We start from the raw sequence: 16,394 nt of genomic DNA on the forward strand, positions 1-16,394 counted from the left end.
ATTATTTTTAATCGAATGTCAATATTAGTATATATAGCAGAATTTGATCCGATGATATTGTTGTAATTTTTATAATCAGTATAAATGGGAATAATTTTTTGTGAAGCCAAAAAAAAAAAAAAAAAAAAAAACAGGTGGAAATAACGATTTTCACTGACGGAAACTTATTTAATGAATTTCATGGACCTTTTACACTCAGTTAGGCTATTATCGTCAACTTACAAAAGACCTATTCATACCTATGGATTTATTGTTGCGGTGGGAGGAATCCAATCAGTGAAAATCCGGCACCCTACTGTTGATAACTGGGGGAAGGCATCGTCTTACCTCAAGAGGCCCTGACGTTTTTCAAAGGATTTTGATAAAATCGTGTACCCGATTCAGAAGATTTTCTTTGAATATGCGTAACTGTCGAAGGGTTAAAGACAGACTCGAGCGCTTTCCTCCTGTGTACAGGATAGCCGACTCTGGTGGCGAGATTGTCCATGGTACTTTTTACGAATCTGAATTGCAGAAAGTGAAGCGGAGCGAGTATTACCAAGTTGAAAAAATTCTAAAGAGACGCAAGGTAAAAGGTAGGATGGAGTATTACGTAAAATTTAAAGGGTACGACAGCAAGTTCAACGTATGGGTGAGTCATCTAAAGCGCATATAAGTGACAAAGTTCGCACAATTATCGGTCATTCAACAAGATGTCGTTCTGTTCTATGTAACACTTCCCAACGACAGTTCAGGGTCATACTATCCTGAAAAAACTATATCTCATTTTGTCACAAGATTGCCATTTCCAATAAGTTTGACTGGCGAATGGGAATGTGCGCTTTCGGAGATTGTTTATTCACACGTGGTACAACATAACCGAAAAAAATTATCTGTTCGGGTTCGATCTTGGTGATGATAAATTGCAGGGAAGAAACGTACCAGTCGGATATTACGAGACAGTTCCAGATCTCTTGAACGGCTTGAAAATACCAGCTTTAAGAAACAAAATATTGTTCAATTACAATGAAAACACCAGGAAAGTGAAAATAACACTAAAAGATGGGGCAAAACTTCTGTTAAAAACTGGCATTGCTGAGCTACTGGGATTCGAGCCAACGCTGATCGAAGAAACTACCTTTTCTTAAAAAGAGTGCTAAAACTGTTGGCAGACAGATTTTACGCTCTGGTGCTGATATAGTTGATGACGTAATGAAAGGTGAAAACGTTAAAAGAGCAGCGAAAAGACGAATGGGTGAAGCTGGAAAGATACTGACAGAAAAAGCAGTGGGCAAATCTCGGTCCATGTTTGGAGCGGGACATAAAAGGAAACGCAAGAAGGCGAAACGCATCATTTTAGCCAAACGACCCAGCGGGAACACACACGATATTTTCGATCCGTGATGGCTTTTCTCTTGAAGGACTTTCCTCAACTGGAAAAATCTGAACTCAACCTTTTCACTCTATCCGGAACACAAACTATCATAGAAAGCGGAAAATGGGTCACCTATTACACGCTTTCAAACGTCTCCGATGGAGGCCCTCTGGAATTTAACATTGGAGGAAGTGGTGATGAGTATCTGAATCTCTCTCAAACGTTAATTCACGTGAAAGCTAAGGTCGTGAAAGGTGATGGGACTTTTCCAGATGAAGAGAGTAAAGTCGCACCTGTGAACCTTTTCTTGCAATCCATGTTTTCCCAGGTTGATGTTTCTCTGAATGACCGTCTGATATCATCTTCCAGTAACACGTACCCCTACCGAGCTATGATAGAAAAACTCTTGAACCAGGGTAACGAAAGCAAAACCAGCCAACTGACAACTGAACTCTTTTATATAGCCACTACCGGAAAAATGAGTGATGTGGACCCGACGTCAAAGGATCCCAATGAGGGCTTAATACAGCGAGCGGCGTTCATCGAAGAAAGTAAGACCGTAGACATGATTGGTTCGATTCACGGGGATATACTTCAGCCAAGTATCCGATAGACAGAGTAGTGTGTAAAGTTTACTCGCTACATCAGGGAAGCATGTCGTGGGTTCAAGACAGTGTCGTCGTTGGACAACTACCCAAAAGAGTGGTAGTCGGAATAGTAGACAACGACGCTTTTTCGGGATCGTATAGCAAGTCGCCGTTCGAGTTTAAACATTACGACCTTAACTTCATAGCCGCGTATACTGACGGACAGCCAGTTCCTTTCAAGCCTTTAGAGCCTCAATATGATCAAGGATTATATGTTAGAGCGTATCATGGTTTGTTTTTGTTTGTTTGTTTGTTTTATAGGGACTGAAAAAGCCTGTCAAGACAGGGGTATAGATATCTCTAGAAGCGAGTTCCCATTGGGATACGCTATCTACGCCTTTGATCTGAGCGCCGATCTCTGCCAAGGCGATCATTTCAATCTGATTAGACACGGCAACCTACGACTGGAAACAAAGTTTAAAGCTCCGCTCGTCCAACCAGTTTCCGTCATTGTCTACTTGGAGTTCGACGATGTCATAGAAATAAATCAGGCACGAAACATCCTCTACGATTTCAGCAGTTAAATATGTACTCATCTCAAATAAAAGCAATTTTAGAACGCGAAACACCATATTTCATCGATGTGTTTCCATGTGACATGCTACCTGTGCATATTCAAACCTATCCGGCGTCTTTAGTTGTGAACGCGGATAAGCACACAGAACCTGGTTCTCACTGGATGGCAATCAACATTCCGGACAAGAACACCTTGGAATTTTTCGATTCATAGGGACAGAAGCCAGAGACTTACGGAAAAGAAATTGCATCATTTACAAGAAGATATAAAAACATTTTATGGAACTCGACTCTTCTACAATCACCTACCTCCAATGTATGTGGACAATACGCTGTGTTCTTTGTTATACAGAGAAGTAGAAATGTAGCTTTAGAAAGTATTGTTAAGAAACTAAACAGAAAAGGAAATGATTTTGCTGTTTATCAATATGTAAAGAAAAATTTTGCTGTACGATTATTATTCAAGAAATAAAGTATTTAGTTTAAAAAAAAAATTGTCTAGCGTTGATTATTTAAAAACAGTACACAAATGAAACACAAGCAATTGAAAATAAGAAAACATTTATTAAATGAGATAAATAATGATTATACAACGAATAAAGATCGATACAAGGCTAATAAGGGTTATACATGAGGGAATAGGGTGTTTGCATAAATCGTCGTTCAGCCTCCTTAATCAAATCTGAAATACGAATCGATTTGAAAAAATCTAGATCTATGTAGTCTGCGACACGTATGTCACCAGAAAATTCAATAATTTCATTTTGATCATTGTTTGATATGATAGTGTCCTTGAGTTTGGAAGCGAAATCGTCCAAGTTCATGTATATAAGTGCACGGTAAAAGTCTTTCGTTGAAGCACCGAGGGTGAATTCAAAATCATTCCAATCAACGTTTCCGAATAAAATACGAAAAACAAAATCACAGAACACATCTTTCACAAATTGGTGGAGAATAGAAATCTGGTCTTCTCCAAGTTTTAAACTTTGATGAGGGGGGTCATATACCGATAATAAATCGGCGGCATTATGCACTAGCAGGGTTATACTAGAAAGTACGTTATTTTCAGTAAAAATTAAATTGTTCCACTGATCTTCAGACAACACAAAACATGTGGAGACACCCTTGACTTTCTCTATGAAAACAGTGTTACCGCGAACGCGCACTTTTACGTGATCGTTAATTGAATTTTCGTACTCACCCTTGTCGTATGCTAGAGACCGGCGGATCACGTCATCACTGTCACATAATTCCATAAAGTCATCTTTCGTGAGAGTGATACCATCTTTCGTAGGGTAATATTTTTGTCCATATAGAGCGTATCTTCTGGCAATATACATCACTTCTAAAATTGCACACCTTTACGTACACCGCATTACCCACTTCATAATGATGCTGAGGCACATCGGATGGTGAAAAAGCACCGTCATCCTATAATAATATTTAAAAAAGGGGATATGAGTAAATCTCATCAAATGAAAAGCTCAGAAATAAAACATCATTATGAAATTGAAAAGTTTGAAAATTCGCTTACCTTCACATTTGTCTTTAACTTTTTCATCGGTGGTGGTGAAACATCAGGACCGTTGCACATCTTACGGAACGTCAGGCTGACTCTTGCTTCCTTTACCTCAGGGGCGGCAGGAATCCCGTGTGTTCAGAATCGATTCGTTGGCGCTTTCATTGTCAGTAGGGAGTTGTCCTGAAGAGTGTATGCAACGGGGTCAAAACCTTTACGGGTGAACATCATCTTTCTTTCAGCGCCAAGTGATACCGTTGCTATCGGATAATCAGCCTCCGGGTCAGATTCATCGTCTCGATGATTCCCGATTCGACGAGTCCCGTCAGCATAGCGGTTGATGAGGACGAAATTGAATTGGCATCCCGTAGCTGCTTGTATAACGTCTCTCACCTCTTGGAGAACTGGCAACCAAGGCTTGGCTGTCAATCTGAGACCACTAAAAGAATACGTAAGTCCGCTATCGCCATAAGCGGCATGCTGTCATGGTATTGGGTGCTCTTTTCCACAGACGACGACTTTAGAAAGTTCTGGTGGCAAATACTCGACTTCTTCTTCTAATGTATCTGAGATTGTTTTCGGAGATTTCAGAATTTGAGCATTGTAGTCCACGTTCAGATCCATCTTATCAGCTACAGAACACGAGCAGAAATGATGAGGAAACACAGACTACGAACAAGGTTTCAAAGAAACGGGGTCGCATTGAGTAAAATCAAGGAACCCTCGCAATTGGACGAGTAAGGCCCCGCCCCATTTAGTTTTACTTTGGATTTGAACTCCAATGAGCGTATAGTAATTATCGGAAAGAACCCCGTGAGAACGGAAACATCCCTTAGTCAAGCTAACGCCGGAAAGTTTAACGTGTCGACATCCGGGACGTGATAAGAAATGTCCTCCATGATACGAAAATAAACACGGGCGACAGGAAGTCTGGTTCGACAGGTACGAGATCCGGAAAAAATACCGCCATTTTGAAAATATATCGGACATTTTCCCAGGCGACAGGAAGTCTGGTTCGAGAGGTGCGAAACCCGGCTAAAAAAAGGAAGTCGGTCAAAACCGCGTGTAAACATTCCTGGTGGCGCCATCTAGCGGTGGAAATGGGCGCAAAAGTACCTCAAGTGCTGCGTAGACTACTATTAATATTTTTGAATAATAAAAATAGGTCAGAAACTTTGATGAATAAATAAAAAATAGGCATCCGCGGCGCCGCCATAGAAATTACATACCGGGAAGGGCTCCGTGGGTCAAAAAAGGTTGAGAAGCGCTGCAATAAACCCGTTAATCCTCAAAAGACTACAAGTCCTGATATATGTTTTTAATGACTTCTTGTATCAAACCGTTGTTTCGAATATTATTGCATAATATTACTATATTATAATATTATTGCATAAAGATTTAAATAATTATACTTCAATCAAGATAGAGAGACAACAGAATTAGTTAGACACTGAATAAAAATACATGCCTATAATCCACAGAAGCTAATTTCGATACTTTCTAAAGAAAATATAACCGTTAGTGAGATGAAGCGAGAAGTTATCCATACACCTCGATGACGCAACCGTAATTCTTTTATGGCCAGCGTATCATTATGAAAATGATTGTTATTAGCGATAAATGTATACGTGGTCGTTGTTAATCACAAATTATCAGAGTGGATCCGTTATTTATGACATCCCAGAATTATAGATTCCTCCTATATGCAGGGCCGTCTTAAGAGCATCATGGGCCCCCGGGCCAAATGATTTTTCTGAGGCCCTACCTACCAGGCAAATTCTCGAAAATCTCAACCACATCTCTCTTTTGTGAAGCCTTTTTTATCTTGAGGTCTCCCGGGCAGTGCCGTGTTAAGGCATGGACCCACCCGGGCACGGCCCGGGGGCCTCAAGAGGAAAAGGGCCTCACAAAAATGAGATCTGGTTGAAATTTTGAAGAATTTGCCTGGTTGGGCCTCAGAAAAATCACTTGGCCCGGGGGCCCATGATGCTCTTAAGACGGCCCTGCTCCCGGGTTGTGCCCTGGTGGGCCCATGCCTTAAGACGGTACTGTTTTGATCCGACATGTTCCATGCATAACCAATTTCAATGAACGCACGGATGATGCAATAAACTGGCTTCGATTTTGTGAGAAATAGAGATATGCATTGCGTGTGAGATGTTCATTATTTGTATCAGAAAAAAGCTCGTGTCTCTTTCATAACACACGGCATTCCAATTAAAATCCACGGAAATAACAGATATTCAGTACAATAAAATAAAAGAGAAAAAAACAGAAACCGTGTTTCGACAATGTTAGTAAGCGATGAGCAATCATCACGGTGTTTATCCGTTTTCCTAAACAACGGGTTCTCAATCTCGATCATTTTCCACCCGCGCCGCCCTTTTCTCTTATGAAGAGCCAGTGGCGTACGAAAAGGGGGGATTTGGTTTTCTAACACTCCCCCCTTAAGCCAACATTACAGTGTTATTTTGCCGGAAAAAACGTAACCCCCCCCCAGAAGGAAAAACAAATCTGAACCCCCACCCCCCGAGAAAATTCTGCGAACGTCTATGTGAAGAGCAGTTGTAAGAAAAGCATTTCTTTGAAAAACTTTTGTCAAGACCACTGCGAAGCTGCACCCCTGACAAAGGTTGGCGCGCACAGTTTGAGAACCCCTACTAATCCATCAACGTGTTGACAAATCAAGGGCCGTCATTAGAGGGAGGGGGGGGGGCTTTTGAAAATACACTAAAAATGGTATGTATATATATATATATATACTATGGGGCTGTGCCCCCCCTGTCGCCTTTGGCGACCAACCCCCCCCCCTTTTCTCATCACAACATGTCTTGTTTATTTCGTCCCACTTCATCAGCGTACTATGGAAAGGGACATGTGAAAGCACGAGCTTACTGAAGAAGCGAATTTATAACAAGAAAACAACAAAAAACAAATGCGGTTCATCAAGTACCCCCAGAAAACTTTCCCATGGGGGTCCCCAGACTCCAATTCGCTGAATTTTAATGGGGCCCAGACTGGATTTATCTCGGGCTACCGATGTGTTGCAAATTTTACATTGTTAAACAACAAAAATCAATGAGATTCATCAAGGGACACCCAAAATGAAACCTGTCAACATTTCCATGGGGCCCCGACCTGGAGACTTGTCGGACATCTCCCCGGTGAGGGGCCACGAAAATTTTAAATTTTTATCAATTTTACAACGAATGAAATCCAGGGCCCCATCCAGCAGCAGGGACCCAATACTCAGATTTTTAGTGGGGGACGCAGACTGAATTCTGGATTTATCTCGGGCTTCCGCTGTTGCAAATTCTACAATGTTAAACAACAGAAAAGAATGAGATTCATCCAGGGCCCCAAAGTAAAACCTGTAAACATGGGGCCCCCGACTTGGAAGCTTGTCGGTCATCCCCGCCGCGATCGCCATGAAAATTTCCATTTGTATTCATTTTACCAACGAATAAAATCCAGGGTCCCCAGCCAATTACCTGGGACACCAATTCGCATACTTTTAGTGGGGCCCCAGATTGGCTTTATCTTGGGCTTTCGTTGTTGCAATTTCTAAAACGTTAAATAACAGAAAAGAATGAGATTCATCCAGGGACCCCAAAATGAAACGGTCCCCCGACTCGGAGCTTGTCATACATCCCCCCTGTGAGTGCCACGGCAAATGTTCATTTGTATTCATTTTACCAACGAATAAATTCCAGGCCCCTCCCCCTCAATTACCCGTGACCGAATCCGCCAATTTTATGGGGTCCCCAGACTGGATATAGCTTGAGCTTCTGCTATCGCAAATTTTTCAATGTTAAAGCAGCAAGAAAACAACGGAATCCATCAAGGGCCCTGGAAATCAAACCTTTTAACTTCCCCATTAAGGTATATGTGCAATCCCCCCGGGTACCCCGACCCTGTGTGTTGGGAGCACTGGTGTTATATGTATATGTATCATATACATACCTCTCAGCATGACCCCCCCCCCTTCCCCCACAAGGTCAGGGCTGACAGGGGCCGGAACGATTCTTATCACTTTTTGATTTTTCACACTATAAATTAACCACAGTGGGCCCCCGAAAAGCTGGTTTGGGGGCTCGCCATCTATTCCAGACTAGGGGCCCTGCTGTAGGTTTTTCCGCCCAGCGACTGCATAATGATTTATAGTGGTATATAACTTATGATTTTATAGTAGTTTTCCAGTTTCCGAAAGAAATTTGCCACCCTTTACATATTGCAGCCCAGGGCAAAGGCGTGGGCATGAAAAAACATTGAGAAGGCTGAAAGTTGCCAGTCGTTCCGTGACGAGCCTCGAGCCCGTATGTAGAAGGATGCAGTGCCCCGCTTTATTTATTCATTAATTGGGGAAGGGGGTTCTCAGCCCCCCCCCCCAACACAAAATTTATTGGGGGGTTGAAATAGCCCCCCCCCCCGCCATGTTTTGGTGCCTACGTCCCATGGCAGTACGTTTCTTATTAAAAGCTATTCAGAGACAATTGAAAAGATGGAATTTGAAGTATGGAATTTGCGCCTCTCCTGATACACGCCCAGGAGACCAGACCAAACCCCTCCCCCCTCTTAGTTGCAGCACTGTTCGTTCGTCAGAAGGAAGTTCTCTTGCACATAGTGCAGTTTTCCATGCAAAAAGCGCAATGGGATGGGCGGAAATTTGCGAAATATCTATCTCGTTAGTCCCAGTAAAATTTTGAAAAATATTCATGTCTAAAAAAATGACGGGGGGAATTAATCCGTAAAATGCTACCACAACAATCGTCAAACTTTTGAATTAGGATAGATTGGGTTAAGCACAATGGGAATCGAAAAGAAGAGAGAGCGCCAAAAGTGGAAAAACATCCGAAACTCCCCTCCAAACCAAGTGGGTGTGATGATCTCCCCTCAGAAGTTTTCTTTCTTTTCCAAGAGAGCGAGGAGAAAAAAAAAGGGGAAAAAACTGACCAATCCATAAATAGCGTCTGATTTTACCTCGCCCTGAAAACAAACCGGCTTGAAAGAGTTGCGTACTTGGAGCTGCCTCTTTCTCCTCCTTGTCTCGCTGCCCGAGTATGTGAGGCGCAGAACAAAACAGTACATTTGTTTTTGCCGCACTCTCGTACCTCTCCGCTCACATCTCCAGTATGTGTTCGGCCTAAGTTTATGACGTCTTTTGTTCTCACGCTTAACCCATATTGTTTCAATATCACTTCTCTGCACGTTACACTCTCTAGCCTTCAAATAGGATTTCACGTATATCAACACTCCACCCCCTTTCCTATCAGATCTATTTCTCAAAAAAGTATCGTATCCCGAGATGTGTAAGAAAGATTCATCCCCATCGTTTCCCCGTCAGTAATGTTGTGATTATCATAGGGTGACCATACGTCCCGTATTTCCCGGAACAGTCCCGGTATTTTCTGTTTTTTTGGCCGTCCCGACTTTTTGGCAAAAGTGTCCCGGTTTTTCCCGTATTTTACACGAAAAGCCTACTTGAATTTTTATTCTTTATTGAAGTCAAAGATTGACATTATTTTTCAATTGATAAATTATTTTACGATAATTACAACTATATATGAGAATATTGATCTCCCACATTTGATTGAACGTTTGTCTTTCGTGGAATACATTGTAATCCACTGCAATTTGCATCATTTCCCGCAATTGGGATTTTTCCGTAATTTCAACAATATTTGGCAACTATATTTGGTTTTGGCGTTGTTTTTGGCGATAATTGGCGATGTCCCGTATTTACCCGTATTTGGAAAGGCAATGTCCCGTATTTCTCTCGAGAAAATATGGTCAGCCTAGATTATCATTAACTAACCCGCATTCCCAACTACGTGGTCTGGGAGTAAAAAACCTGACCTAAGACTATCGTAAACCTCCCAGACCCCCCCCCCCCCCTCCTTATTTAGATGGATCCCATCCGAACGAAGCCACCTATCGGTAAATGCGTGCAGACTTACAACACAGGTTGCATAAGTTTGGTGGTACAGTGCCCACCAAAGTAGAACGTTGACGTCATGAATGATATTCTCAGCGGAGAAGAAAGAAGTTATTAAGACTGACCGAATGGCGCTTGGGTGAGATTGTTTACTTTCATCGTGTGCCATGGCTGAATCTTGAGGCAGATCTATCGATTGTGAGCTGCACTAATTTGTCGGCGTCGTGACATAAAAATGTCGGGATTCGATGCGAAACTTTGAAGAAGTGAAACGAGGAACCTTCACGGCGATCATCGATTCGCTTCATCGCTTAAAAAGAAAACATTCGCACGTGAGGGAACGGACATTATTGGCGAAGATGTAATGTGGTTTTTTTCTTTCACACTTTTCCTTTCCTCGTTCATTGAATATTCGCTCAAATTGGATGCCCAAAGGGAATAAAGACTCTTTCGAATCTCATCAAAGTAATGCGGCCAATGAACACATCCAAGGATATCCAACGAGTGAACAACGTTCAATTATGATCAAGGATCATTTCGTAAACAAACAAATTTTTGCTTAGAACAATCTATTCCAGTGCTAAAAATTAAATGAAGCCTGAAAAAATCATGTTTTCAAAAAAGTTTGAAGCTTTAAATCGGTGTAAAAGTTGTCTTTGAACCCGTTTTTATTGAGGGTTCATCGTGTTAATAACGTTCTCAAGGGGAAAAAAAAAACAAAGCTGTTAATATACAATATTTAAAACTATTTTGTTAATTCTTTATTGTGGTGATTAACCCATAAGCGAAATCAGGGGTCTGTCCAACCGAAATGGAATTCCAGATCTGAAAACAGACCCTTCACAAAATGCAAATTGATGGAACCAAAAATGTGGCATTTCTTTTGTGCAAAATTAACTAGATTGTTTCGCTGTCGATAAAATTACTTACATACCACTTAACGTGATAAACCACTCAGAGTAACAATGTCTCTCCGTCAATTATACAAAGTACAATCGATTGGATTCCAAGCAAATATGAGTCTCGGAAAAAAAGTCCTCTGTGGAGAATCAAAAACCACCAACCTCTGTCTGTGCGAGTGCTCTACCATCAAGCTACAGAGGACAGGCATTTTCTTCCTTTGGAGCATATGCTTATGCTGAACGAGACTGCACAGCAGGCAACCTCCTAACTCAGCTAGCTGCTCATAACGACATTAATCCCCAGATAGTGACATAAAGAGAAACCGTTGTCTCTCTTCACTAATTATACAAAGTACAAATAACTGTATTCCAAATATGAGTCTCGGAAAGAAAGTCCTTTGTGGAGAATTGAACCGTTAACCTCTTGCAATCTAGGCGAGTGCTCAACATCAAGCTACAATAGACAGACATATTCTGTGTGAACGTATGCTATGATAGAGCATATAAATATCGTAATGATAGAGCACTGTTAGAGGTTGGTGGTTTGATTCTCCAAAGAGGAATCATTCCATAGTGATTAAATTTTTTTTTCAACCTATTGCTCAAGGTGTAACATTCCAAGTATGGAAAGTTCAGAATGTGTGATATGTTAATGAATGTATATTTCCTTGATAGCATAACAATGATTAGCAAAATTTGGAAAACAGTTTTGTAATTGATGATAAAATTTTAATAATTGGTTATTATTATCCTGTGGGAATGCTGATGCTTAAGTTGCAATTTGTAGTCATTTTACAGATCCGGGATAGATTAATTGGATCATTTGTAATTTTTCCTTTTTTAAGTACTGTGACTTCAGACTTTGAATCAACCAAATTCGAATGTATATGTAGATATAGTCAACATCCTTTATAACGGCACCCTCTATGATGATAATCGAGAGCAATATCATTACTCTCGATTCCTATGCACTTTATGTGATAAGGGAGTTGTTATAAATATTTAAATATTATTGAGGTGAAACATATTCCATGGACAACAATAATTTCATTATAATGATATATATATCTTTATATAGGTGTTTCTCTGTTAGACAAATTGGCACAGTCGTTAATGCTAGGAAGCTATTGACCTGCATCTCTGCCCATACAAAAATGTTTGGAAGCCCTTTTTAACTTTCATGAAAATGTTAACACTTAGTAAAATTGTGAATGAAATGAAATATTGAAATGAGAAGAAAAAAAAATTTAGAATGAATAAATTCTTTGATCATTTTAGCACCCAGTTGCTGCACATATTAAGATGCCACTGCATTTAATAATGTTTGAGAAAGACCTGATGCCTATTTTTCTTCCTTAAAAATGCACTGTGTCTACTGTAAAGATGGGACGAATAATGATTTGGCTGAATAGCCAAATGCCAAATATTTGGCTGATGGTTTGGCCGAATATTAAAATTTTCTTAAAATTCATCAATATTGTAAATAAAGTTGGTGTTTTAATGAAAATGAAATTATTGGTAATTTTAATTATGCAATTCATCATTTAAATAAATATAAAACACTCGTTATTGAAAGATTTTTATTATCATGATACTAACAATCAAATTTAACAATGATTTTTGGTCGAACTTGGTTAATTTAAAGTCTAAAGTCACTGGAGAAAAGTTCGATTTATCCAAAATTTGAATTATTCAATTAATATATCCTGGACCTGCAAAAAGGCTACAAATTGCAACTTAATCATCAATATTCATATGAGGGGATAATAGTTATAAATTATTAAAATTTTATCTCGGTTACGAAACTTTCCCAAATTTTAATTATTTATAATTATAATAATTGATCTTAGCTACTGTTCTGGAATGAACATCACTGCAGAATTTCTTGACAATGCTTAAAGCCTTATTTAAGAGCAACAATTCATAATTATCGGTTACGGAGGAACTGTTTTCCAAGTTTTGCTTGTCATACTTATACTATCAATGCAATACACTTTCATTAACACATAATTCGTACTTTGACTATAAAAAGATTCAGATTTTGAATGGCACACCGTGGTCCATAGGTTCAACATAAATGATATCAAGTGGTACACGTTCTCAATGCACTCCAGCTGATCAATACCAAAATGGGCATTAAATTATCAAAGAAAGAATAGAAAAAAACAATTTTTTCCCTCCAACTTTGAATTATGTAAAACATTTGAATTCAACAAGAAATTTAAACATTGACTTAGATAGAAAACTCAAGGGGAGTTTGTTCGAATTAATCAAGTTCTACTGTATTGTATTTTAATATTATGTAAAGAATCAATTTTTCAACATTTCCACCTTATTGCAGTAGGATTCTATTTTCAGTTTCAGGTTTTCTTTATCCTAGAAATTCAGCCTGACATAACCTCTCTTACAGAAAGGGGTATGCACCACACAATAGAATATAATCAGCAAATTTTTAATTTATGTGAAAAATTAATATTGATTTTTAAAATTAGTTTGTATGTGCGAGGATTTACACTGATATTCGACTGTATACTTATGCATTATTTGGCTGAACCGAATATTCTGCAAAAGGGCTGAATACTGAATAGTGGCCGAATATTCGTCCCATCTCTGGTCTACTGCATAGGAAGGAGTCATAATGAGAGATCTGTGATCTGAAAAAGAAACTCTGATAGCATGTGAATTGCTGTAATGTGTTTGTAATTCATTCTATGGAAAAATTTGAACATTTGATTCTTTGCTCAAGCCGAGAAAAACTATTTTCAAAACAGTGTTTGCAAAAAATGCTTTGTTTGTGAAATTATAAGGTACAAAATTCTCGAAGGATAATGAAATATGCTATTGTATTAATAGGCTAATGATAATAACTTTAAAAATTTATAGGTGTGCGCTGGTCTTTTAAGGTAGTAAATTAATACAGTTTCTTTGAAGATTCGTATTCAACTTAAATTATACGGGAAATTTCAGCTTATGTGCCTAACAACTTTCTCATATTATTTATTTATTATTATTTTTGTTAAATTTTTCAATCTAGGATGCACGTGCTGTTTACGTCGTAGCATAGTGTGAAGGATGAATGTAGACATTTCTTCCCTGCACCGCCTTGAAGGGTCCACGGAGCAGACTGGTGGACTCGTTATCAGGAAAAAACAAAACAACGACGACCATCTTTTCAAGGTTCCAGCTCCGAGGACATCATTACTAGGACTGGATGTGCTTGCTGAAAAAAGAAAGAAAGAGAAAGCTGCAGAAATCAAAGATCGATCGTTACAAAATGTGAAAGTCCCACCTAAAAATTTTCAAGATGATATTGAAAACCAAAAAGGAGAAAAGTCAAACAGGTCAGAGGGGGCACAGATATTTTCTTTTTTGTCCGAATTTGGATAATTTTTTCAGTGACAGTTGAAAATTTATCAACTCAAATTTATGTTATATGCTAATTATTTGTTAATATGTTTATTACATATTTATGGCCATATTTTTCAAATAATGTTGACCATTTTTTTATTCAAGTTCCACAACATTTATATCATCTTTGTACCTGTGGTTTCAAAACAACTTATTGCTTTGTAGGAAATATCGTAAACCAATAGTAGAGTCACCATCGTACACTGGAGGAGTCAGTGAAGATTTCTTGAAGCGATTGCACAGGCGTCATGAGAGGGAAAAAGAGAAAGGTTTTTACATATCATCAAAACAGAAAGATCGAAAAAGCAAAAAAGGTAGTTGCCGTTGCACATAAATTTTTTTTTGTGCCCTTGAATTTCACTGGTGTATTTTTTTGCATGTAGCCACCGTATTTTTCTAACCACAATCTGCAGATTATACTTGGGGGAAAAAAAATCAGAATTTCTTGATGCAGATTATATAATGCTGCATCTTATCTGCAGCTCTTTTTAAGAAATTGGAGTATAAATAAGTATTTAAAGAAATATATATAGGGTTTCCAGTGACATGAAAAGTCAGAGGAAATCAGGGAAATCAAAAATGGTCAAGGAAAATATTTGATAAAAGTCAGGGAAAAATTCTGTGAATGGATAAAACAAAATTGTGAAGGCGGAGGTTTTCAGTGATATTTCTTCAAGAGTTTCAGTCCAGGAAATGGTTGTGCAGATTGTGCTGGGAATCATGTTTTTAAAAAGTAAATTTTTCAAAGATTTATAAATGTTGCATGGATGCAAGTAGAAAATTTGTACAATAAATACTTTAAAAATGCATATAAACTGGAAAAATAACCGAAATAAAATGCAGTTTGCGGGGATAGCAGGGCTGTCATTTCAACTTTTTCCAGGGGGGGGGGGCAAAGAACATGTACTCAGTGTATGCATTTTTCCTACAAAAACAGCCACATTTGAACAATGGTTATCTCTGAACAACAGCCACAGTTTGCTGGAACCGAACGTGTCCCATAGACTTAATACTGCAAGTAACCTCCAAAAAACAGCAACTTTGGACATGGAGCTGGAAAAATCTGTATATTGCTATGAGAAAAATAATTTTCCAACTGATTTTCAAAAGATACCCCCTGGTTAAAAAGAACTATGAATGGTTTTTTTTCCCAGGTGCAAATGCCAGATGGGTATGTGCAGTACCGTGGGGCGGCTCATACCAGAGCGTTGTGAAATTAAAATTTTAAGCATGTGTAATAAACAAATAAGTAGATGTGCCTAAAATTTGAAAAAAAAATTTACGTTAAATAATTAAATTTTTCTTAAATTGAAAATCAAAAAGAGTTTGCTAAAGAGAAAAGATAAAAAAATAATAGAAAATATATCTTAAATACATAATAATAATATGCCGGAACACCCTGTATGTCGAAAAATTCTCAACACGCCCATGCATGAAAATTTCTCTGTTTTACAAATGGCTGCTAGAGTGACTCAATAATAATAATCATCAACCAGCAGCATTGCCTTAAAAAAAAGAACATATGATCTTGTACAGCCAATAGGAGCCTGAGAATCACATTCTCTATGAGAGAAGTACTGAAGCAATAGAGTTTTCGCGGCAGTTGAGAAAAAGTTCTGAAGCATGCACAGTCTTGTGAGGATGGAATCGTTTCGCCACAAGAGCGGATGTCACTCGCGGATCAAGAAAATGTCATAGAATTCACATTTGCAAAATTCATCCTAGCTGTAAAACCTGGGTGCTTGTACTCCGAGATTTGCAGTTGCCAAGCTACACATAAACAGAATGCTATAGATCAACAACTCAAACAAGTCTATCCATGGCTTCGAAGCTGTCGACTTCTCATCTCAACCCATGGAGGATGCGCTAGCTTGCTGAATCGGAGTCTGGATCAACAAACCTTTTTTCAGTAATGACTATACCTCTCGCTCTGTTTCCATAAATAAAAGAACGAATAAAGTCATCATGTTCCTGTGCCCAGAAGTACCTTCATACCAGCGATGCCAGCCCATATGAAATAATCTTTAAGTAGTTTACTCCAGGACTTGGGTGCCAGCAATCCAACCAATATCATGTGGTGCTTGTGCGGGGTGCATAGAGAACTCGTCTGGGT

General features: G+C 38.9%; 2 protein-coding genes across 5 annotated transcripts in view; both read left to right on the forward strand.

The window, feature by feature from the left end:
* Nucleotides 1–2,008: 2,008 nt before the first annotated feature.
* LOC149070679 (uncharacterized protein F54H12.2-like) lies at nt 2,009–2,525 on the forward strand. Its single transcript, XM_089248905.1, has 2 exons — nt 2,009–2,231; nt 2,263–2,525. Exons 1-2 carry the CDS (start codon nt 2,009–2,011, stop codon nt 2,523–2,525), a joined length of 486 nt encoding a protein of 161 aa, XP_089105031.1.
* A 7,525-nt stretch (nt 2,526–10,050) lies between these two features.
* Prp16 (ATP-dependent RNA helicase l(1)G0007) overlaps nt 10,051–16,394 on the forward strand; it is a 104,011-nt gene continuing 97,667 nt past the window's right edge. Inside the window, exons 1-3 of one of the 4 annotated variants that reach the window (XM_089249148.1) lie at nt 10,051–10,332; nt 13,908–14,214; nt 14,447–14,595. In XM_089249148.1, coding sequence (XP_089105274.1) covers nt 13,946–14,214; nt 14,447–14,595 — 418 coding nt within the window. In that variant the 5' untranslated portion in view covers nt 10,051–10,332; nt 13,908–13,945. Of the gene's footprint in view, nt 10,333–10,448; nt 10,511–11,107; nt 11,226–13,907; nt 14,215–14,446; nt 14,596–16,394 lie in introns of those variants that run through there. The other 3 variants (XM_089249152.1, XM_089249150.1, XM_089249149.1) reach the window with 3 other exon arrangements.

Source organism: Pholcus phalangioides, unplaced genomic scaffold, assembly GCF_987345545.1.
Source record: "Pholcus phalangioides strain wild (caught in Gottingen) unplaced genomic scaffold, Ppha-v1.0 ptg000021l_1, whole genome shotgun sequence".
Taxonomy (NCBI): Eukaryota; Metazoa; Arthropoda; class Arachnida; order Araneae; family Pholcidae; genus Pholcus; species Pholcus phalangioides.